The sequence below is a fragment of the Manacus candei genome, unplaced genomic scaffold (genome assembly GCF_025592945.1).
Source record: "Manacus candei isolate 608988 ecotype Guabito, Panama unplaced genomic scaffold, ASM2559294v1 h1tg000017l, whole genome shotgun sequence".
NCBI classification, from domain to species: Eukaryota; Metazoa; Chordata; class Aves; order Passeriformes; family Pipridae; genus Manacus; species Manacus candei.
The window spans coordinates 27,390,135-27,415,587 of NW_026138065.1; the positions used below are offsets into that span (position 1 = coordinate 27,390,135).

The 25,453-nt window shown below is 42.3% G+C and overlaps 2 protein-coding genes across 2 annotated transcripts in view; one reads left to right on the plus strand and one right to left on the minus strand.

The window, feature by feature from the left end:
* The window catches only part of CLIP4 (CAP-Gly domain containing linker protein family member 4), a 32,836-nt gene extending 27,511 nt beyond the window's left edge, over window positions 1–5,325 (minus strand). The window contains exons 1-4 of the mRNA XM_051783586.1: window positions 5,239–5,325; window positions 3,811–3,847; window positions 1,517–1,578; window positions 778–924 (exon numbers count right to left, since the gene is read on the minus strand). Of these exons, the coding sequence (XP_051639546.1) occupies window positions 778–910 (133 nt within the window). The 5' untranslated portion in view covers window positions 911–924; window positions 1,517–1,578; window positions 3,811–3,847; window positions 5,239–5,325. The remainder of the gene's footprint in view (window positions 1–777; window positions 925–1,516; window positions 1,579–3,810; window positions 3,848–5,238) is intronic.
* Window positions 5,326–12,931: 7,606 nt separating this feature from the next.
* Window positions 12,932–20,922, plus strand: PCARE (photoreceptor cilium actin regulator). Its single transcript, XM_051783578.1, has 2 exons — window positions 12,932–16,707; window positions 20,793–20,922. Exons 1-2 carry the CDS (start codon window positions 12,932–12,934, stop codon window positions 20,920–20,922), a joined length of 3,906 nt encoding a protein of 1,301 aa, XP_051639538.1.
* Window positions 20,923–25,453: the final 4,531 nt, after the last annotated feature.

Consider the following 25,453-nt stretch of genomic DNA (forward strand, 5'->3'; position numbering starts at 1 on the left):
TATCACATGGAACAGTTAAATTCCCAACCTGTGCTAACTTATAAAATGGGTCTCTAGAGTCTGTCAAAGACAGAACATTACATGTATTTATTTTCCTGAAAACAGCTGATTACTCTAATCAAGGCATGGGAAAACAGACATGGAGGCAGTAATTTTTAAGGTATACAGATGCTATTAACACCTTCTGCAACATTCAAAGGCATTCTAATTGTAGCTATCAATGAAGGTTCTTACCTACACTGATATTTTAATATATTACATATCCTGTTTAAAATTTTATTATGATTTACACATGTGAAGACAAACCAACATTATTCTGATCACTGATCTTGCTATAATTTTCTACCATTCATTTTAGTCCTTATCATCACAAACATCTATGCTTCCACAAAAAATATCCCCTTACAGTCCATACTGAAAGCACAACAAAGAGTGTAACTCTAGAGGTTTTAGATGTGATGTAGATTAACTTCACTTACTTATTGCAATTTTACATCTTAACACAATATCTAATTCTACACTGGGATCTTAAAAATTCTACCAATACCTGACCACATACAGAGAAAAGGAAAATATATTATTTAATATGTATGCAATAATAAAAAAGGAAAAAGCGTGGGTCTTCATCTTTCATCTCCTTTAACCAAGAATCCATTTAACAAGCAGAAAACTTTTCTGAAATGAAGAAATAAATTGAGCTGATAGTTTTTCTTAAAACTTATTATTCTAATTTATTTTTTGCCCATCACAAATTTATTTTCTGTTAAAAGTACATACCACAGTCTGAAGGCATTGGTGCTGCAGCAACAGAAAAAGTAACAGATGTTTCAGAGTTTGGGAATAAGAACCGTTCTCTTTCAATGAGGGAATCTCCTTCTAAGGAAGGTTCTGGGAGATCCTCTATGGTCATCTTCTAGAAAGACACTTTAGGAGGGAAAAAAATTAATAAATAACCTCATTAGCAATACTTTAGATTGGTTCTATCATAGTAAGATATAATGCATAATCAGACTAAAATCTTTCCTTTTTCCAAACACAAACTATTCCTACCATTACATTCTTACAAACTAATAAAGTCAATTAGTAAATCTAGTAGAGTACGGTGTCAAGGTCAGCCAACTTTTGGTTTTGACTTCCATCCCTAACTTTGCACATTATTAATGGAAAGCATCACGTTTCTCCCCAGTCTTCCAACTGAGGAGTAAAGAAAATAACGCTACAATATAATCAGCAAACACACAACGATGATAAATGGATGAGTGTATTTCACAGCTTTATGAAAACATGGACATTAAGTACCTGTCCTCACACTCTGCATGCATAGTCCCTTCCTTCACCATGAGCAAGAACATGCTACCATCTACTGTTTTCTCCTCTTCTAAAATTCTCAGCTCTTTAATCTTCCCACACACAGCTGGAGACAATTCATCACCACGTGATTCACTCCTGGACTCACGATTCCATATCAGCTCCTTTCCCAGCTTCTCCCCTTGATGTTTTAAAATAGCACACTTACCACAGTGTTGTAACCTCCACCCTGGTGTTGTTTCCAGTCAACTTTTCCGGCCTTACAGCAATCTAGGAGAGAGAATAAATACTAAAGGGCCATACAAAGTTATAGCGACACAATTTAACAACCAGCCCGAGTTACATTCTAATTATGGCTCTCAGGATAAGATCAGAGGAGAGCTGATCACCATTTGTAAGACATTTTATCAGGCAAATTCATTAAGAAATAACAAAACATTATTCTTAATAAAACCAGGCATTACTGCACTATTGGAGACTACATCTCACAGCCGAAAAACTGCAATTCTGCATCTTGAATTATCATTATTAAACACTCAGGGTAAAAGCAGTGCTTCTACTAAACAAACTACATTTTTGTTCTAGAGATTGCTATACAGTGCTCTTTTTTCAGTTAATTTGCTTGACAGAAGGAACTCATGGAGCTTCAAGGAATGTTTGTTTTTACTACATTTAATCTACACATAAGTAAATAGGAAAAATTAGAAAGAAAAGAAGTAGTCTCTCTTTGAGACCTATTTTGGGTTTTGCATCTAACACACAACAAGCTATATGAACACATTTACTCTAATATTTCCCCAGATTAATACGTCACTATTTGGGAACCTCACATAATCTACATACTAATACAAAAGGCATTTTAGCAGTGGTTTACAGATGCTGATCCTGAAGTAAATAACTTAAAACCTCCTTTTCTTGCACACTATACACAGCTCACCCTTTCCTCAAGTCGAAAAAAGAGATCCACATTAAAACTGTTCATTTTTCTCCAACTAGTTTATTTCCTTAGTCTTATGCAGCTGTACAAATCACATGCTGGCACAAAGGGAAGATCAAGGAGGAGGCCACTGGGAAGGACAGGACTATTTTTTCCCACAGCATTATCAAATTACAATGGCTTATGTGTTCTTTCATCTAACAAGGCCCAAAATATCACTAATTATTTCAATTAAAAATATCACTACTTATTTCAATTATCATTTTCTTACAGTAAGGAAAAGTTTAGAGTTTATATTTCAAAGGCTTTATAGCCATCATAAACGTGACAGCAACAGCTTTCTTGTATGAGGGACTAGAAAGTCTTTTAAGCTGCAAGTCACTAATTAAATTTCTTTCGAAGGGCAACAATGAAATTAATCTGCTACCATCTGATATTTGTTCAGAGGCTATGGAAAAACAAAACAAAGCTTTGTAAAACACATGAATCCACAAGAGTTTTTCACAGGTAGCACATCAGACGCTCTCACAAAATGCACAAAGGAACAAGTAAGATGCGTGAGTACAGAAGAGGTATTAGTTGAACCTGTTAAGCTGGAAAAAGACACAAAAGAAATTATAAGCCTTTTGCACAACACTGAGGAAACAAAAGAAACATAATGAAAAGTAGCCAGACCCAGTTGAGCAGATGGTGACAGGAAGAGGTGAGGTTCGTCATGACATAAGTTGCTGGAACTAGAAATCAACAAACATTTGAAAATTAATACAGAAAAGACTGTTCGCTGCACACAGGAAAGCAGACCAAACAGAACAGAACCTGTTCAAGTATCCAGGGAATCTTTTACTCTCAGGGGCCATAGGCGAGAACACAATCTGTCACACAAGTGAAAGGAATTGAGCACTCAAACTGCCAAAGCAAAGCAGGCAGGGAAACAACCTGTGTTGTCAGGTAGGTGACACAGAGACCCAAGTGCTACAATGCATATGCTGACCCAACTCCACACAGAACAGCTTCACGTTTCCACAGTAGTGCCAACAACCCCCACCCAAATGTGCACATCCTCACACCCCATGGGATTTCAATTTGGTTCCAGAAATGCATTATCATGTCATGACACAGTACTGAACCAACAATGTCAAGGCAACATGTTCTGCATCCATGACCACTCCAGAGGCTGCTACCTCAGGTGTAAGAATATCACACCTAGTTAACACCACACATGGACACCTGGAAAAGCAAAGGGAAAGCGAAGGGTTGGAAACTATTTCAAAGAAATGGAAAAGGCAAACAGACACTGTCCTCATAATGACTTCTGCTGTAAGCAAAAACACAACTGCATGAGGTATTAACAAAATCCAAGACATATAGATTCAGGTGAGAAGTCCTGGTGAAGTGGAATGGAAGGTATTCCAAAAAGAGCAACGATTTTCCTATATTACTAAGGAGAGTTTAGAGAGACAGAAACTATTAGAAAGATCCAATAAAAGACAGAATTATTCTGTTTGCAGAATTGCCAAACTACCACAAAGCACAGTTTAGCACAGCAGAGAAAATATCATACTTACTATTTGCCAGCCATACGTTCTTCCAACTGAATTATATCTGAAAATGAAAAAATAGAAATATCATTAAAAAAAACTTGAAGGAGCCATCAGATGCACATGCACTTTTGTAGACAAAATTGAAGAACAACTGCAAGTTTCCTGATATCCACACATTACACAGGAATGCATTATAGCAAATATATAGAAAAAAAGTGTTGCATAATACAGGGTCCAACTTTTTCATGTACTCCAGAGCTTGTAATCTGAGATTTGTGTTAAAGCACAAAGCCTTCCTGCAAGCATTTATAAAGATCTGCAAACACTAAAGCACTTGAAGTGATAATATAGGGTCATGCTAGGGCTTTGATAGCTGAACCTGTCACAAATGTGATGCTATTTTTGACAACCACCACATATAATGGACTCCTTACCATGTACTTAGATGTGCTCAAGAAAAAACTTAAGTTCAGAGAACAAGTCTCTTGCACGTACACTACCTGCCTGCTTCACAACATTTACAGCATGAGTGGGAGACACGTTACATGTGTGCAGGTACACTCAGGACTGGTTTTTCAAGAGGTGTGTGGGGCCCTCTTGCAACACAGCAGTGTTTTCACAGAATCACAGAATCCTTAGGGTTGGAAGGGGGCCCTGGAGATCATCTAATCCAAGCCCCTGCCAAGGCAGGGTCACCTGGAGCAGGTGACACGGGAACGCGTCCAGGTGGGTTCTGAACGTCTCCAGAGAGGGAGACTCCACGACCTCCCTGGGCAGCCTGTCCCAGTGCTCTGCCACCCTCCACGTAAAGAAGTTCTTCCTCATGCTGAGGTGGAACTTCTTGTGTTTTCGTTTATGGCCATTGCTCCTCCACCTGTCACTGGGGACCACCAAAAAAAAGTCTGGCACCGTCCTCTCCGCACCTGCCTTTGAGGTATTTATATGCACTAATGAGTTCCCCCCTCGGTCTTCTCCAAACTAAGCAGGCCCAGCCGCCGCAGTCTCTCCTCACGAGAGAGATGCTCCAGTCCCCTAACCATCTCTGTGGCCCTCCGCCGCACCAGCGTTTTGACAAGCTGGAGGATTCAGGGCGCTCAGGTTCTGCAGCTCTCCAGGCCGGCTCTGCTCGCTCGGAGCCCCCCGCGTCACCTCCCCCAGCGGACGGGCACGCACCGCTCACAACACGGGGGGGTCTCACAACGAATCCCAGGGGGCCGGGGGGGCTTCCAGTGAAAACTCCCGGGGCCGCAGCACCCCCGGCCCGCGCTCCGCAGCCGGGCGGGCGGGGCGGGGGGGGCCAGGCCGGCCGCGGCCCGCCCGCTGCGGCTGCCCCTGCGCCGCCCCCCCGCCCCCACTGCGCGCCGAGGGAGGGCGAGAAGCACCGGGGAAGCACCGGGGAAGCACCGGTGGAGCCCCGCAAGGCGCCGGCCCCGTCCCCTCTCCCAGCCCTACCTGCTCTCGGCCGAGCGCGGCGGGCGCTGCCGGGGCCTCCCGCGCCCGCAGCCCAGGGAGCCGAGCGCGGCCGCGGGCCCGCCCACCGCGCGGGGGACACGCCCCTTTTCCACCTCCTCGGCCAATCGGCGACCAGGACCGCCCGCATCGCCCCACCCCTTCCCTCTCGGCCACGCCCCCGCGCGGGCGGCAGGGCGGGAGCGGCGGCGCGGGGCAGGTGCGGGACGGGCGGCGCTGGAGTGGGATGCGCTTCCCTGCCCTGCCCTGCCCTGCCCTGCCCTGCCCGGGGGAAACAGGGATGCGGCAGCGAGGAGAGACAGCGCCCTTCCCGCCGCGCCAAGGCACGAGGGCCAAAGTGGCACATTTCAGCACACAGCTCAGGAATTCGGACTCCCCAGTTATTCCATTAACCAGTTGGAGGGACGAAAGGAACAGCCCCCCGAGAAAGCTTTTCAAAGCGTGCTTATCCCGTGCTGTGAAACCTAATAAGGATCTAAATCCAAAGATCGGTAATCTCCGGGAAACCCGTGCAGTGGTAAACCCATCTTCATACCACTTGAGCCCCGGCTGCTTGAGGGGAGTTTGACCTGGATAAAAGCTCAGCCGAGTCCTGCTGTATTTTTATGCTCAACGTGGGTCACTATTAAGTAAATATAACTGGTGTTTACAATCTGGTTTTTGTTGTTGTTTTCCCAATGATAAAGGGAGGGGGAGAGGACAAATAATAGTAATGACAAATGGAAATTACCTCAAGTGAACTACTCAAAAGGTCAAGAGTTGCAAGCTCTCTCAGATCCCAGACACTAGAAGAAGGTGAGCATGAAATCGCATTTGTGAGAGTAAACGTGACACCAGATGGCTAGGAAAAAAAGGCTAAGACAATTCTTCCCCTTCTTAGAAATGTTCCATACTTCGGAAAAGGCAAAGAAAAAATTGTATTCCAGGAAAATGGAGGCCTGCTATTTTCACCTCAAAAGTACTTAGGTTATACTCCAAACTCTTTTTCTAAAGACAAGGATGTAAACAAGATCAAATGTGAGCTTAGTACTGGCAGTTATGTTTGCGGTTTTTGAGATGCATGATGCTCTGGGCAAAGGAAACGTTTTATTGCTGATTATGAATAATGGAATTTAGTGAAGTGCCTGAAATGGAAATTATTAGCAATTCTGGAGAAGGCTAGAATTTAGGACAACTTGAGTGGACGTAAAGCACAAGCACAGGAGAAACAGTGCTAGGTAGAGCTGAATGCAAAGTACTGAGCTGAGGAAGGTTACTGATGAGATCTTGGAATATTATTCTTGGAACTAATCTTTGTTTCATATTTTCCTTTAATGACTTTGGCAGGAAAGAACAGCAAACTGATGAGACAAAAAAAAAAAGGAAAGAATTGCTGTTAAGAAGGAATGAACTGATAAGACTGATATATGGGATCATTGTATGGAAGTGAAAGATGCAGTTGTAGTCGACAGCTACGCAATGAGCATCATTACCTATATGATGCAGTGGCACAAAACCCAAACATTTATCTTAGGACATGCAACTGGAGAGTTGTGTCAGGGAAGTGTTTGTGCCAGCAGGCCCTGCCACCTCCTTGAGAAATCGCGTGCGACTGTGACCACCCTTCTTCAGTGAGTGGCAGCCAATCTAGTGTGTCTAGAGATGATTTGTTAGCACAGTCAAGGAAAAGAACAACCTATTTTAGGAGGTTACCAGAGCATGGCTTGTTTAATGCAGCAGAATGAAAGCTGAGACAGAGGATATAGTTGCCATCTGCCATAAACCACAGAAAATGGGGTGTGAATTGAAAGGTAGTGCTGAATATGAGGACAAAACTCTGTGTGAATATTTTGATGCTAGAAAATTAAAGCAAGGACCTAACAAAGCGTCTCAGGCTCTTGACCACCTTTCTGATTGGACCAGTAAAGCAGAACCCCAAACATTTTAGCTCAGAGTGAGTCCTGTGACTTAGTGCTGCAATTGGAAAAGAGACATCATTGCCTGACAAAACCCCTGCCTGTCCTGATTTCCCCCCCTGGGTCCTGCAATAGAAATTAAAAAAAAATATTTAAATCTCATTCTGTACCTTAGCACAATATCTTTTTCAGCCACACTTACATGCCAGGATATGAGTAAAAATAAAAGTCTATTCAGTCTATCCTGTCTGACTCATTTGGTCCTGCCATGGGCAGCAAAGTTGCTGAGCACCTGGAGAACTCAAAACAATGGGCTCAAAACAAGCTCTGATCACCTCAGGAGGAAGATGAGGAAACAATGCTTGTGAGCAACAAGCCTATTTTAACTAAAATATTATTTCATTTCTGGTTTCTCCTTTGGGCAGAAATAGGGCATTACTAACCGGTTCCTTCATCTTCACAAACATACATGTCTGAGGAAAGCAATCATTTAAATGGCTTAGAAAGACATTGCAGCTTCAGGTAGAGCCACTGTAGAGCAAGGATTAGGGCAGCAGAGAGGTTCTGACAGTGAGCACGCTTACATACCAGGTTCAGTGCAGCTACAGGACAGCAGGAATGTTCAAAAACAGTGGATACTCCAGGGGATACCCCAGAGCTGGGTGTGAAACAAGGAAGCTGTGTATGCACTTGCTTCTCTCCTACAGAAAAGGTTACTGGTCACTGTCAGCCTTTCCAGCCCTTCAAGCCTATCCCATTATTTCCCGGGGGACATGTCACCCTTCCTCCTTCTAGACATCAGCCAGCACCCCACTCTGTAAATTGCCCTTTTCTGCTCCTGCTGGGTGGGCCAAGTCCCATCTCCTCAAGTCGCATCCACTGCTTCTGGACCCACAGCCCCGAGCCTAGCACTTCATCAAGAGCCACTCTCCTTAGTGCCCAGGTGGTGAAAGGAGATCATCTTCTCTCCAGAGTAAATGTCTGCTCCACACACACGTGCATCAGGATCACACCAGGATGGGTGTCCCAGAACTCCCCGCTGCCAGGCAACAGTTGCCACGCTCCAGGCTGCCTGTGGGTTTGAGGTGGTTTCACACAACTATCAGTGCACACACTGTGGTTTGAGATACTCTGTGAAAGGAAGGCAGGAGGAATTCTGTGTTTTATCTCATTTTCCAGGGAGACCCTGAGATGCTTTAGGTGAGGAAACCCATCGGGAACTGAAAAAGGCATAAGGTTCAAGAGCTGCATCTTGTCTGGAGCATCTTGGGATGTTTTTCAGGAATACAAATTACCTGGGCCTCACTTCAAGATCCCAAATCAACACTACCACTTTCCACTAGAAATGACAGAAGCCACTGCCTGCCTGTTAAATTGCTAGTCCCTCACCTGAAAGGAACTTGCTTTCCTTGAAATTGCTCCACAACCACAAACCTGCTTTCACTCGTGTGAACCGCTGTAACTGCTGCCTAGGCTAGTGGGACCCTTCCATTTTAATTTTCTAGATTTGCATAAGCCTGGAAATCTATACTTAAAATTTTAGGCTTTTCCACACAATTCTTGGTCCTAACTGTCATCTTTTGGGAGTCACTGTCTTAACCACTGACAACAGCAGTGAATGTGTTAGTTATGGCAGATAGCAAGCTTTTAATACCCATGGGTAGTTTAACAAAGAGAAACCATGATTAAGTGACCAGAACACACATTCCAGAAATAACAGGCAAATGTAAATACATCTCACAAAACTGCTGCTGACAGTGGTCATACAATTTTTCTTGACTCCTTTGGGTCACCTGTGTGTACCAACAGCCCTGTGCAGGCAAACCCCCCAAACCGATCCTCTTTAATCTTCTTCTTATATTTTTTCCTCCATTAATTCCTTTATAAAGTATTTTTGCTGAAGAAGGAAACCATTGGCCTACCTGTTTTCAACAACTTTTTATTTCTATTGTCCTACCGCTGTTAAAAAAAATGGGTTTGTTTTTGCAAAACAGGTTTTTGAAAACATTGAGGTCACATTTATTGACTTGTGCAATCAGTCTCAAGCAATTTACTTAGAAATCAGAAATTTTTTTAAAAAATTAAAAAAAAAAAGGGAAAACAACCTGAGAAGTTTATCATTGACCCAGAACAGAGATGAATTTTTCTTTTACTTGCACCATCACCACTAATAAAGGCTCTGTGTATACTCACTGGTTTTATTTACTTCTTTTCAACTAGATTTCCTCCAAACCATGATATTTCTACTCCTTACCATTGTCGACAGGTTTCCACTAGGGGAAACAAGATGAAGCTTCATAAGTATCTCTGTTAGCGATTACAGAAAGGAGAGAATCTACTCCATCTCCCAAAACAGTGTCAGCTCTGCAGGAGAAGCTGAAATAAAAAGCAAGTATTTTTTATTTACTTAGTGATATCTAGGCCAGCAATATGAACAGCTCCCTGGTTATATTCAATTTGCTCACACAAAAGAAGATAAAGCATGTTTCTTTGAGAGCAATATAGCTCTTTAAAGTTGTTGTTATGTTGTTATCACCCAAGTGCTCCATAATTCCTCGGTGAGCCCTCATCCACAAATACAAACCTTAAATTTTTAAGAGCAGGTATAAGTGTCTATGTGCATTTCCTATTTTGTCTTCTCTTTTGTTGTAAGACCATGTGATAAAGCATTTTCTTTAGCATTTTTCATGAGGTAAAGCACTGAGGTTTTTCTACAGTTCCTCAGAAGTGCAAAGAAATATATAACTGCTTGGTAATAAGAAAATTGATGAGGAAAATGCTGCTACATAAGCGGTTGGAAACAGGCACATCAAAGATCCTGCTCTCTCACAGAAGCTAACAAAGCTGACACAACATTAGTCATATTGTACATACATGCAAACGGCAATTAAAGTTAGGATAAAACCGATGCCTTGTTAAAATGCATTTTCTATGAGGCTGGATCTTGATTTAATAATAAATAGACAATAAAAATAATATTTTTTTTACTGCTAATATTTAAAACAATAAATGACTGCATAATAAATAAGCATAAACCAGGATTTTGAATTTTTTTAACCATGCATTTATTTCCTATAAGATGTTAATGCATGGTGTGAAAATAACAAGAAAAAAACCCAAACAAAAATAACATGACTGATCAAGGGAAAAGGGACGAAAAAGAACTTCCCAAATAAAATTAGCAACTCACAATGAGTTAATTGTCAAAATTCCCAGTGTGAACAATGGAGCTGTTGAAGCTGTTTTTTGAAGAAAAGACAAAAGAGTTTTCATAGCACAAGTATTAAGCAGCTATATAAAGATGTCTCTGAAGTCCCACTGTAAACAGTAGAAGGGCATTAAGGCTTCTACTATTTTCCTTGACTTATTTTGGAGGGCTACAGCATCCTGACCATGGATGGAGCAGCTGCCTAAATCTGCTCCATTTCTCCACTTGAACACATGAGATACATGCCTAAAAGGGAAAGCAAAAAGAGTTGGGATCACTTTGTAGAAAATGCATTGTAGGGAGACACAGAAGCAGCCAGAGCCTGAGCTAAATGACTGGCAAGAAGCAGAGTCAAGAGGTAAATTACCTGATGCTTTCCAGAAAAGCCTTGAGGAAAATGACTATGTTATCATGTATATTAAGTTCAATTCATGTGTTCCAGAAAAATTACTTTAGAGAGCAGCACACAAAGTTTTTAAAATTTTCCTGGGAATCAATGTAATGCCTTCTTCCCTGTAAAACAAGGTAATTTTTCTGCCCCTGATGAAAAGCAAAAGAGATTTGAACAATCAGGCTACAGAGAATAACAACTTTCCAAGCAGATATTCGGCTATTGCAGTTCAGCCCCAAGGAATGAATCATGTAAGCAGCTCTTTAAAGTCTGAGAATGTTTAATAGGCTTGGCAGCATGTAAAGATTTTTGGGAATTGGACAAGATACCCATGACCACACAGTTAGAAATCCCATTGCTGGAGAGAAGCAGCAGATTTCCAGCCAGCATTAGAGTTGGCCACTGTTGGATGCCTTCTGTAGAAAGGCTGTATCTGGAAATAAAAAACCAAATCCATTTAGGCCAGTTTGAGTGGTGAAGAGGTAAGTTGGGGGTGATTGCTATTATGGCCTCATCCACATACTACCCTTTATAAATAAATACTTGGAAAAGACAAGTGTCTTCTGCCTCATCCAATTCCTACTTTGACATCTCTAGTTTGTTTTTCAGAGTGGTATTATTCTGTCCTAACCTCACAAGTCATTCAAAGAACAGGTTCTTTTTCTTTTCTCCTTTTTTTCCCCTTTTTTTCTTTTTTTTTCTTTTTTTCTTTTTTTCTTTTTTCTTTTTTCTTTTTTCTTTTTCTTTTTCTTTTTCTTTTTTCTTTTTTCTCTTTTCTTTTCTTTTCTTTTCTTTTCTTTTCTTTTCTTTTCTTTTCTTTTCTTTTCTTTTCTTTTCTTTTCTTCTTTTCTTTTCTTTTCTTTTCTTTTCTTTTCTTTTCTTTTCTTTTCTTTTCTTTTCTTTTCTTTTCTTTTCTTTTCTTTTCTTTTCTTTTCTTTTCTTTTCTTTTCTTTTCTTTTCTTTTCTTTTTTCTTTTCTTTTCCTTTCCCTTCCCAAACCTTCCCAAACCTTCCTTTCCTTTCCTTTCTTCTCTTTTTTTTTAGAAATGGGTCTATATTTTTAATTTGTTAGGTTTTTTCCTTAAGACTTTTAACCTTTACAGTCTTGCATTTGAAACAGATAAGCCCTGGCAGATGAAAAATAAAGTTACACAAGTCACTTTTGTGACCTCAAATTTTATCCTAAGACAGTCAGAGAAAGGGAAAAAAAATTCATTTGATTTTTATTTTAATCTGAAAATACACAGTGTAGATCCACTAGACTCAGACACCATCTTAACAACATATGCAAAATTTATTCTACAAATACTGTTGTTGGGTAGTTAGGATTTTCAGGTTGGGAAGCTATCTAGAAGAGAAAAAAATAATTTCCAAGAATGATCACCTAAGAGGAAGGAAAAAAAAATCAAAATCTTATTTAGGAGTCTTAGAAGGAAAAAGTAAACAGCTTGTCACTTCTAAGTAGGGGAAAATTTTGAATACCCTCAAGGCAGAAGTCTTAACAGGCATCTATAAGCTATTTGATTTTCTGTCTTTTACTCTCTGGTGGGCACATCCTTGGTCAGTGTCACCCTTCTCCTCGTTAAGGAGCATCTAATGGCATTTACATGCCATGTTCAAATAGCTTCCCTTCAAAAAGGCTTCAAAATACAGTCTCTTCCTTTGGATCTCTGCATTCAATTGTATGTTATGCTTTTGCAACAAGGGAAAGAAGGAGGGAAATGTACCGAGTCCTTTTGCCCCCCAGTACAGTGCAGAAAAAAATCTACCTTTATAAATACAACTCGGGTGCTGACTGGCTGGCACCTGCTTACCCTAATGAGCTTAAAATCTTATTTGCAGTGGACATCTGTCAAGACAGAAGTGAGGTACGCAAGTCCTCTTAATCCATTAGCTCTAAATCCAGCACAGCTTTCACACTCCTTTTTGGAATCAAAGAAGAAAACCGATGTCGGAATATACAATGGAACAGCGCACAACTTCAAGAGCAGATACTGTGCAATAAGTACATGAGATTTCAAGGCAAACAGCAATCAAAATTGAAAACAAAACTGGGATCATGATGGAAAACTCCTGAGAAACAGGCCAGTGTGAAGTTCAGGATGAAACAGTGAGTTTGATTCTTTCTTGTTTTTTCGCCAGTTCATCTTGATTTTTAATCAAAAAGAAAGACGAAGAAAGGATGGGCTGCACACCTTCTCACAACGAGATTGCTAGTACTGCTTCAAGAAGTGGTCTTAAGGCTTTGAATAAACCCAAAAGTGTTTTGCCAATTGATCCGAGAGATAAGGGAATCCCTCTGCTGGTTAAAGGTTCTTCTTGCTACAATATTGATGAATTACGCCAATATGGGATCCAGAGGAATGACTACCTGGAAGAAGAGGAGGATAAACTATCAGAGCAGGACAAAAATGATAATTTACAGTTATCTTCCAAGGCTCATTCAGATTCTCAGATTCCCAGGGAAGACAAGAAAATTGAGAGGACAGCAACAGATGCTGAAGTCATTATGTCTGAACTGATTGAGTCTCAGAAGCACATCGCTGAGTCCATACAGATCAGAAAGCAAACCTCCTGTGAATCAGAACCAGCAGCTTTTGTTTGGGATGACAAGAACGAAAGCAACGCAAAGCAAATCCCAAAGAAAGGAAAGAAGCCAAAAAATAAGGTGGCAAAGCAAGGTCGACCTAGCAAAAGTAAAGAAAAGTCCAATTTGGCCCCATGCGAGGCAGAGAAGAAGGTGGATTTCCCAGAACCGCTCGTTAAGGCTCACCAGAGTGCATATGCCTACTTAAATCCCAACCTCTCCAAGTATGAAACTATACTGCACATGGCCAGCCAGGCTACCCAAACTCAGCTCTTCCTACAGCAGATGATAAGCTTTCTCGTGCTTCGCTTCGATGAAATCAACCAACTCTTGGAAGAAATTACCAACGACGGGGAAAATCTCCTCAAAGATGTAGGTGGGAATCTGGTGTGGCCAGCAGAAAAAGACGATTTGAAGGAGCACCCTGATCTTCTGCAACAGCTACTGCAGTACACGGTCAATAAAATGCAGTTAGTGAGCGGGATGCTGGCCTCCCTCACCTCCAACGCCCTGCAGGAGACATGCAGCTACCTGCAGTCTGCTGCAAGCAACTTGGAAGGCAAACTGAGAGCCAAGCAAAGCTTTGATGAGCACCTGCTGCGGACGGTAAGGCTGCTTGAAGCCTCAACTGTGGGTTGCTCTCAGTCCCATGGTGAGGACAGGACTCTCTGTTCGGAGGACAGTGGCATTGGTGTGGATAATGAATCCCTCAAAGAATTCAGTGCTCTCAGCCAGCATGGAGGACAAACAAGTGATTCTTATGGACACGGACCTCAATCCCAAAAGCATGCCAGAACAGCGGGGGGCATGAAAGATGGGACAGTGTCACCAGGCACAGCTGCATCCCATGACTGTGCACTTGAAAGGCATTTTAAAGGCATGTTTCATTCTTCCATGCAAAACAAGGAAGCGACTTCTTCCCAGGATGGAGTACCAGCAGGCACTTCTACCATGCCCCAACGTGCCAGCTTGAGCAAAAGCCATTCCTACAACTCCTTCCAGTCTGATTCTACTCAGGAAGGTGAACATTTCAAAATCTATGAATCAAGAGATTTTCTTTCTGATGAGGATGATGATGATGACGATGATGATGAAGGGAGCACCCTGGGGGAGGATGATGATGACACAAGTTCATCAGAAGTGGGGAAGGATGGTCTGCCAAGGAGGCCCCTGTCTTCACCTGCAATCACTGATAGCACACATAGGCAGTCCATCAAGAGGACGGAGAATGTGGATACAGAAGAAATTATTCTGAAAATGAAAGATGCCATCAGTGAAAAAATCAAGTTTGTCCCAGCTAAATCCAGGCGTAAAGAATGGACAGAGGATGAGAGTGGAAGAGCAGTCCTAGCAAAAAGGCCCAGTACAGCAACAGGCAGCCAGAAAACATTTGGGAAACAACGACGGTCCAGGTCAGAGGAGTCCCTCAGAAGCCAGGCAGAGGACCCAACCCTTCTAGAGCTTCAGAGAACTCAAAAAGAGCTCAGCAAAAGGCTGAAAATGTTTTATGGAAAGGATACAGCTAGCAACCCAGAGCTTTGGAAATCAAGAACAGCAGCTTATTTGCAGGATGAGCAAATTACATCTAGGTCCTCTCGCAAACTGAAGGCAGGACTCTCAAAAAATTTCAGCATCCTGCCTAATCAGGATAAAGTCCCTTTGTTCACATTTGATCAAAATCCTGACCATCAGCTGGATGCAAAAAGAAGCATGAAGCCTTTAAATGCTACTGTGCCCACCCAGGAGGTGTCAGGAGGCAAAGAAAATGAGCCTCCTGGAGCACAAATGCCCAGTGGTAGCAGCTGTGTTCCCCGGCAGTCTGTCAAAAAGCTTATTGAAACATTCAGTCCTACGGACAACCTTGTAAAAGCTGCACCTCTAAGATCTTTAGGACCAATAAAGTGCATCAGAAAATTTGGACTTCCAGTCGCCCCACCCACCATTCCCTTTCAGAGAGGCCTGGCACCTTTAAATCTTAAGCATCGTATTTCACCAGTAGAAGACGCAAACACTTCAAACACCAATGATGCTTCTTCTAGCTTTCCAAATGCCTTTCCTCCTGCACCCCCTGCAGAATTAAGCAAGATGGACATGAAGGAAGAGACTGATGAAGACACTGAGAACCTGCCACCACCACCACCTGAAATGTTAAGGGACACCTCTTCTGAAAACTTATCTGAGCCTGAAGAAACTGCAAGAATAGAAGAAAACTCTTCAGAAGATGCCAAAAAGCCCACCAAAACAGAATTTCATACTAATAAGAGATCACAAGTTTCCCCAAAAATGAAAGCCTCCCTTCAGTCCATTGACTTACTACCAAGTAAAAATATCGGCGGCCCCAGTGCGATGACTAATAAAGGTCTAAAGACTACCAGGTCAGGGGATGAGAAACTGCCGAGGTACTCTCTGGAGCTGAACCCTACCAACGTGCACATCCCTAGCCAGGAGGAGATATTAGAAACCCAGAGAAAAGAGGCTGCGGATTTATACAAGCAAACCCATAAAATTATTCCTCTTCAAAACCCCAGTGGGGTTTCAAAACCACACAGCGACAGCTCAGAGAGCAAAGAGCCCAATTCACCTGCGACTTCAGTGGTATCCCAGAAGCACAGCTCTCCAGATTCACTCAGGAGAAATGAAAAAGGCTCACCGTTTGCCAGGAGGGTCTCCCCAACGAGAACTCCCCCTTCGTCACCAACTGAGAAACGGATTTTCAGCCCCCCAGCACACCACAGACACTCTCTGCAGGCTTTTAGTAATGTGCAACCAAGCTCACCCACCATGCAGAGGAAGCCCAGTCCTCCCTCTAGTCCCAGGATGCCCAGCCCACCCTCGCAGAAGAAGATGCCCTCTCCGCCAACCCATCGAAAACCCCTCAGCCCTCCTGTGGGGCACAAGCAAAGCTCACCAGCACCACACCGTCTGGGGGGCTCCCCAGCCTCCCGCCGAGATGCAAGCCCTCCTCCATTCCTCACCACTCCCTCCCCCCCAGCCTCCCCATCTCGTTCCTCCAAGGGGCCAAGAGCTGGGCTGGATGCTGGGGACGAGCACCAGCTCCCCTCCTCCAAGAGGGCCAGTAATGTCCGTTCAATATTTTGCCCGGCCACCTCCTCCTTATTTGAAGCCAGACTTCCACTGGCACCCACCAAACCCACTGCTGAGGTGACCAGCCAGCCTGAAGCCTCATCACATTCCCAAAAGAGCAGTCTGCTTTTCCGGCAGCCCGGAGACCGGACCAGAAAGCTGTCCCTGACCAGCGCCAACCCTCAGCCATTCGTAAGGAGAAGTTTCTCTGACCGCCGACCAGGGGTCCAGTTTCATCCTCCAGCTTCTCTAACAGCTGGCAGCGAACCCACACTTCACCAAGCAAGGTAAGAAACTTTCCGCTTCAGAGCAGAAAAGCTGATATATAGCACTGTGTCGGCTTTGTAAACTCCCAGTGGGAATTGAGTGTCGTTAAGAGACTTCTCAGAAAAGTTCCCTGTTCGTGTGCAGAAGAGATGGCTGGGCAAAGACAGCACTGTAGTTACTAGATCACAGTCAAATATTCTTTTCTATTTTCTCTCAGATTTTAGTAGACTACTAGTCTGAAAAAAAGGGAAGAGTTAACTTTCCATGGCTTGCTCAAGCCTTGCAGTTACACATCAGCTGTGACAGGCACCTCAGGGTAAATTCAGTGTTGGTGTCACAGCACAGAACTCTCCTTATTTGTGTGGGGATTGACATTGACATCCAATTCCTCAAAGCTCTGAAGCAACCCTCAGGTTATAGACATAAATATTCATGAGAAGATCAGCTTGGACCAAGAGGAGGGGTATTGTTCTATCATCAGCCTCTAATCCAGTAAACTGTTCAGCTGAAACCCGTGTGAGGATGTTTCAAGATAGCTGGCAAGAATGACAGACAGATAATATGTAGGCAAGGATCTGTGCAGACAGAATTATAGCTTGAAATTTCGAGCTTCTTGTGCACACTTCCAGATTTAGGTGCCGATTTCAGGTCTGATGGGTCCACAGCCCAAGCTCAGTTTTCCAAGTGGAAAAACTCCCATGGCTACGAGGCACTCATTGCTCTGGGAAAGTCAGTTTAAAGAAATCGAAACATCAACACATGTCGATTCCATGTTTGCAACAATTGGTGGTCTTTTTTTAAAAAAAATTGGCTTAGCTTTAAATATTGTCTACCATCTAAAATAAATAAATAAATAAAAATCATAAAGCCATCCAGGAAACAAATGTGTATTTGGGAATACTCAAAGATCAGTGTAACTCAGTGATTAGCCTGGAAGTACAGTGTTGTTATTCTAGTTTCTTAGCATCTTGGGACGTGTAAGTCAATTAAGCTTTAAGCTTCTCCGGTAACCTTTCCTCACATGATCAGTATTTTTGCTCTTGCCACAGAAGAGCTGAAATCACATGAATCATTCCTGTGAGTAGGGATTGGAAGATCAACCCTAACAGGATCAAACTGCACTTGAAGGTGCACAAGCACTCAGTGCATTGCAAGCAGGGACAGTCACAGACACTGGACATCCAGGCATTCCCTCCCCAGAGACTGAATAAGGACCGAGTTTCCCACACTGAAGGCAGAGGAATGTGCTGAACAAAGCATGTAAAAAACATTGGGAAATGCAAACTATTTTGCAGTTCCAGTTTTAATATTGCATCATAGTCTGACATTTGAATATTTCCTAAAACTCTTGTACAGTGTTTCCTGGGTTTTCTGTTATTGCTATGTACTGTGTGAAGTCAGCTTTATCTACTCCAGTGCCTGCCAGCAGAAATAAATGTTTTCAAAAGAGGCTTTATGTCAAACCTTGCAATACAAAAACCCTGGCAGTTTTATGGATCCATTTCAAAATTTGTCTATGGTAAATTGTTAGCTAATTTATGCTTCAATGGGGTGTATTATCTTTCTATCATAGTCTGTCAGAGAACAGTGAATAATATAAAAAAAACCACTGTAAATAAAATCATCCCTTTCATGAAATAAGTCATATATCCTAGTAGTCTGATATGCTAGCATTTTGGAAGAACAAAATATATCCTAAGCCAAATTCATCCTATCATTTATACCAATGAACATCAACAGTAGTACTACTGAGTTAGGCCAAATTTATATCAACATAAGCAAAAGGGAAATTTAGGCCATTAATTACCATATACACTGATTTAAGATGCAATTCACAACTTCGTGTTTTCTTACAACTGAAATAAGCTGCATGGAGTAACTTTTACAGACCTTGCATTGAATGGCCTAATCTGAATATCACAGCAAATGTGCTGATGGGCAGAGAAGGACTATTTTAGGAATGATCACATGGCAAAAGCTCCAAAAGCTCCTCACATCACTGCTGGTCATTTCGTCCTGCTGAGGACCGGAATAGTTGCCACAGAGGTGAGCACCACACCCCCACGTGCAGATGCTCAGCCCTGCTCTGATAGACAAACCACCACACTCTGTTTCAACTTTCTCCTCCAAGTTCATTAAGCAGCCAGGACTTTGTTTGCTTTGTAATTCATCCAGCTAACGGAGGGAAAATTCAAAATGTCTAAACCTAAACCTCCTCATTCTAGCAATATCTGCATCTAGTCTCAAATTCACAAGCCATTCCCACCCAGCTGTCAGTCTCCTTTCCTTCATTCCTTCCCTTGCTCTATCTCTCCTTTCAAAATATAAAACAGTGCCTTTTTTTGGTCTGGGGGGGGGCTTTCTGTGTTATTTTTCTGTGTTACTAGCAGCTTCATTAGCAGAAGAGAGGGGAGACAGAGTCACAATCTTTTATAGGTAAAACGTTTTGAAAATCAGTGGGTTAGCCTGTTTCTCCCCTCCTCACAAACTGTAGGATATATCCCTCCACCTTTCCCATACCAAATTAAAACATCAGTTTGCTGAGAAGTAAATTGCCAAAGATAATCTGGCAGGAGCTTGTACAAGCAACAAGAGGCAGCTCAGTCCCCCCCACCCACACACCCCATTTTAGTAGAAACATGACAAAAAAAAATAAAAAAAGAGGTAACTTCCATCTCATTTTGCCAGCTGGCATTGCTGGGCATTAAATGTTGGCATTGTGCGTAGATTTGCATGTTTCCTGCACACTCACTGCTCTCCTAGAAGGCAGAACCCACTCTTTTTCCAAGCATATCTTCTGCTCGTCCCATGCTCCGAGGAATATCAGGACTTAAAACGTCAGCAGCCCTAACTAGGACTGGAGCTAGAGCTTTTGGGTTTAGTCTTAGGGTATCTGACAAGAGTTTCAGTTTCAGGTTCTCAAGCCAGTACAACCTGTTCCTATTTGGACAGCCTGTGGATGGATAGACTGAGCTAACTGTGCTGGTTTCTAAGCTTGGTCATTTGACAGCAACCAGCAGTTATTGACATCTCAGTAAGGCATAACATGTACAGTTGCTCTGCTCACAGAAATTCTGTTAATCTGTAATACAATTTCTGTGTATGCACTTAAACAAAATAGTATTTCATTGGGACTGCTGCTCTCCCAAGAGGTAGAGCAGAAAGAGAAGATTAAATACTGTTGCCTTTAAGGTAATGTTCAAAGAGAACTTGAAGATGGATTGGGTTGACTGAATCAGTTCCAAAGCAAGGAGCCCAAGTGAGACCTTCTGCAACTGGGGGATATTTGAATCTGGATTAATTTCACAACTGGACATGTATCCCAAATCTCTTCATTCAGCAGTTCGAAAATAAAGTCCTAGCAGTCAGAACAGGGATGTAATAGCTTGTCTGTAGTTGAAAGCTAGTTCAATTTTGCAGTTTTTATACTTAAAATACAGTAATGATTCCCAGGTAGCTCTGAAATATTTCCCCATGTTCAGTTTAAACCACTTTAATTAGCTACAGCAAGATAGGACACATTTCAGCAGGAAGGCACATAGTGTGAGGTACTCTTGACTAGCTCCACTGCTCTAATCAGTCTTGATACATAAAGTCCTTGAACCCCCAGAGAGTGCCAGAGTAACCTCAGGAACATCATTTGCACATTCTATGTCTCAGTTCTCCTGTCTTCAGTGGCAGATTTATCCTACCAGAATTCCCCTCCCACAGTCGTGCTGGCATGCTCAGAAATCACTGTAACCACATTAAGCAGATGTATATCAAAGGTAAGACCTTTCCTTTCCTCCAGCAGTCTGGAACAAGACACTTCATTGAAATCTGTCCCTATCTGCAAGAGAACCCAGTTTCACACTGATCCCCTGTTCAACATATAAAATACTTGTTTCCCAAGAGAGGTTTGGGAGAGAGAGAGCAGTATAGTGCATTTGGCACGACAAGAATAAAATCTGGGTGGTGCACATAAAGAGTGTGTATTCAGGAGGAGACAGGGAATGACGTAGTACTGTGCACCATTTTGCTTTGTGGGTTAACATGGTCTAATCAGCACTGTTTTAAAAAGTCACTATTCATTAGCCTCTTAAATTAAGCATCTTTCCTTCCGCAGCTTGGAGGAGAGCCCTAGAAAAGCAAGTGATTGTTGGAACAACTCCTGTGCTCCCGAAATCAAAGACTCCAACAGATCCACTTCCCACCCTGACCTCTACATTGTGGGCCAGGGGCTGCAGAGGGACTGACAGCAGAAGCCCCTTCCAAAGGCAGAGGAATGAGCAAGGCCAGAGGCCCCAGAGGGAAGAAGCAGCCTTACCCAAGACTACAAAATGTGGCTTCATCTTCTCTTGCAAGGAGAATATATGATGGCGTTGCATCAAAAACCCCCAATTGGTCCCAACAATCTAATGAAACACCAGCCAGCTGCTTCTCTTTTCATTCCATGGTTTAACTCAAAGATCTACATGGAACAAAAGAAACACTTTGTAGCCGGGTGAGTCTGAGGCAAATTTAGTTGAGGCCTGTAGCCAAGTCCTTTTTTTTTCACTGTTTAGATAGATGAGTTCGAAAACTATCAGAAGGGATCATTATTCAATATGTTATTTATTCAGGAGGCATCACAGTTCGTGATCAACAGGGGCTGTTGTGACTTTTCTCAGGGGGAGGTAAAACCCTGAACCAATTGAATATTATTGCAAATAGCAACAATGGTGTCAGCAAAGCAACATCTGTACATTAGGTATTTATCAATATGCAGGGAGAGAATAAGGTCAAATACAAGTTAAAACAAAATAACCCCTTTTAAAGGAATAAAATTAGGGATCTTACTCACTCAAAAAGGTTTTGATCTTCTAAATCACCCTTGATGATCAGATAATCTTATCACGTCTAGTTTCCAGGGTACAAGGCTTAATCCTGATTAGAGTAGTTTTGCAATAGCCCAATCAAACAACATTATAAATCCTGAGTCATCCAAGGACACATTTGGGTTTTGGTTTGTTTGGGTTTTTTTTTTTAATTAAAGAAAGCCACCCTAGAAAATCCTGTTCTCCCAAAAAATGTATTATAGTTTTTTCTGAGTTATACAGCTTGAGGGTATGCTGTAATTTCACTGAAGAGTCTAGGCAGATTCTTCTTAATAAAAGCACAAGTTATTTACAGTCAATTATTCCTAAGCTTTTACAGCATCCTCTTGAATACAGTTTCAGAAATTACTGGATCTTTCTTACCTAACTAATATATCATCATGATTAAGTTGCAACTTTTAATTAATGCAGTTTTAGTTTTATTTGACATGTTTTCAGATACAACTTCCGTATAGAATAAGATTCAAGAGGAAAAAGCCCTTTGTATCATATTTTGTTAGGAATAGTTTAATTTTTTCCTACAGCTTTCATCATGGTGGTGTCTGGCCATTTCACTTTCACACAGGATTTTTAACTGCCCACCTTCATGAATGGGGAACTGAGGCTCATCTTCTGTTGCATAAGGGACCCCTCTGCATACTAACTCCTGAGTTTTAGTCCAGTGCCTTATTCACAACCATCTTTCACTAAGTTCAGTGCCATTTTATGTCAGAGACACAAGGAAACCTTAATTGTTATGTTTAAGGTGGGGTGTTGAATATAGAGAAGCTCGCAGTGAATAGGTGTTTTGGATGGTCGGGGGTTTGTGACCTTGAGGTGGTAAAGCAGCCACACCCATAGTGAACAGCTGGGAGGTGCCAACTGATCCACCCAGTAATCACACAGGCAGATGCACCATCCCCCTATCAAGTTGGAAAATCACCAGGGAGATACTGCAAAGATCATCAGCAGGGCTAACTCTGCAGGTTAGTCTTCCCCCTCATCAGAAGTGTAGTTCTCTCCCTGCTGCATAAGAATACAAATGCATTTTTGCATACATTTTGCATGCTGGCTGTAACCACCCAGACAGAAACAAACCTGAAACATGACAGCAGAAAACTGGCACTTTGCACGACTAAATGGAGCTTTGTAGATGAACATGGAACAGAGTGGGAGGACAGCTTCTCCTCAGCTACTACAATCAGTTTATCTCTGTATGGCTTCATGCTGAAATTTCCTGGCATCCATAACGGAGAGTTAGAGTAAGTATTTATGTATATCCCCCAGGCACCAAATTCTGTGGAATTTGCATCAGCACATGGGGCAACACTTCACTTCAGCACAACGTGGCTGACATGGAGTCAGCCAAAGCATCTTTCCCCCAAACCAGGCTCCCTTGAGGATGTGGTACATGAGCTGGCATCCTACCACTGCATCTCTCCAGCTTTGACTGAGGCTGTGGTCATCAGGAGGCTCATTGCAAACACAATCCTACCTAAACACTGCAGCTGCTGCTGAAGGATTCCAGTGCTGCCCTAAGGATGCTGCAGCAAACTGAACATTGCATGCGACACACAGAGTTTCTCCAGGAGTGATCTACAAGTTTGTAACATGAACTCATGATTATGTACAGCTAACAGATTCTCTGTAGTGCAGTTAATGTACAGGACTCTTGCAAATCATGTGTTTACCTTCAATCTCTATTGCAAGCATGAAATTAAGAGTAACTATAGTATTCAAGAAATTATAGTTTGGCTCACCACTTTTTTTAAAAAAAGTTTTTTTACCATTTTTTTGGTCAACAGCTCCATTTTTCACAAATACAACATTTCTGGAATACAATTGTTTTATAAGACCATACTCAAATTTAACATTTATTTTTTATTGATGTAAATAAATCAGAGTTTTTATATACGTGGTATGAGTTTGATTTCTTTTTTATTCTATATGCAACCAGCTTCAATCTTAGCCCCACGTTATACTAGTTCTTCCTTCCTAAGTGCACTGAACTATAAAAGGTCCATTTACTTTCTCCTTCCCCACCCCAGCATAAGCTTGTCTTCTTTTGTGTTTTGCTGGTACATCACTTAATTTAGGTTGCATTTTCATTAAGCAAATATGTCTTTTTTGAGGCTACAGGATCCAGCCTGGGCACTGACATAGGTCAGCTGTGCTTCCAACCCTTCCCTGCCCTGATTTAAGCTTGAGCTACCTGGCAATCTTGTACTCAGTTCAGTGGAGCTTCTGTGCACAACCACAGCTAACTCAAGCAGGGGGCTGTGGCTTCGTCCTGAGGGTTAAAATCAGAGTGCACTGGCTGCAGTGGAGTCAGATTGCAGAGGTGTTGAGCACGGACTGAAGCAGTATCAGTTTCCCAGCCAGGGCTCAGAGCTGCGAAAAGAGCAGCCAACAGCTCTGTGCTGCAGTTTATCAGAAGACCTTTAACAAGCTGGCAGCTGCCCTTGTTTCCAGTGACACTGCTCAAATCTCCGACCTTCAAGGGGCCTGTCATTTCAAGCCCGCAGCATCTGAAGATGGTTAGAACACCAAAGCACTACACACACTCCAGTTGCTTTTTTTGGCTTCAAGAACAACCTCAGAAAGCCTGGAGGAGAGAAGACTGAGGGGAGACATCGCAATCTACAGCTTCCTTGTGAGGGGAAGAGGAAGGGCAGGCACTGATCTCTTCTCTGTGGGGACCAGTGACAGAAATCGAGGGAATGGCCTGAAATTGTATTGGGGAGGGGTTAGGTTGAATAATAGAAAAAGGTTCTTCACCCAGAAGGTGGTTGGGCACTGGAACAGGCTCCCCAGGGAAGTGGGCACAGCACCAAGCCCGACAGAAGCATTTTGACAATGCGCTCAGGCACATGGTGGGATTGTTGGGTCTGTCCTGTGCAGGGCCAGGAGCTGGACTTTGGTGATCTTTGCGAGTGCCTTCCAATTCAGAATATTCTGTGGTTCTGTGATTAGCAATATGGCTGAGAATGCTATGCAGGTTATCAATAAACATAGCGTATTACACCATTTGCACTGTCACACCTCTAAACATTCAAGGCATTTCATATTCATCTATGAAGTTTTATCATTAAGAGGAATATTTTGAGAAGCTATCCCCTTTGCTATAAGAAGAGATCACAACACAGAGATAAAGTAAACTGTTCTTACTGTCATGTCTCATCAGTAAGGAACTGCCAGCATCTCCTGAAGAGAAAACCCTCTAGATTAGCAAATCATTAATTCTTCCACATTAAATATACTCAGTGCTATCATGACTACAGCATGTGGAGATGCATGTAACAGGTATGAACTTGAAACTCAGATTTTGATCTTCCTGGGCAATATCCTATGGGCAAGATCCATAATACCTGCAGTCTGAATTAGGGGCTCAGTTCCGTGTTGTCCTCAGGTAAAGGTGAAGGTTAATACAAACTCACAACTGTGTACTGAAGCATATGAAAATTGGGAGCAAATATCTCATGTTTGTATTTCTTGCCCATAGCCCTTTTTGGATGAATAATGAAAATATTAATGTCAAAAAGAAAGATGTGCAGATACAGACAGCAAATTCTCAACAGGACAAGGTGATCAAGACTCAGGACCACATTATCCCTCTTATCCCATTTCCATTCATCTTACATATGCCTGCCCTGCACCCATCCTGTTCCACCACCATTAGCACAAAATTACAGCCCTCACATCCCCTAATTGTTCTCCACTCACCAACATTCTTAATTTCAAAATCTGGCCTCTTCCCTCTCCTCGTTATGTTCTTTTTCTTCACTAATATACAAACATGTGATTGCATTAAGCAATAGTGTGAGGATTTCTGAACTTAGACTGTACAGACCCCATCCCTTATCAAGGTTATTTCAAAGAAAAAGGGGCGATAAGCCTATCTTACTCCATATGAATCCCTTCTGCTTTAATA

What these genes read in the sequence shown, in the direction of transcription:
- PCARE (XM_051783578.1), top strand. Translation starts at nt 12,932, where the DNA reads ATGGGCTGCACACCTTCTCACAACGAGATTGCTAGTACTGCTTCAAGA. An exon ending in CCCACACTTCACCAAGCAAG is followed by an intron (nt 16,708 to 20,792) that starts GTAAGAAACTTT and finishes TTCCTTCCGCAG; the next exon opens with CTTGGAGGAGAGCCCTAGAA.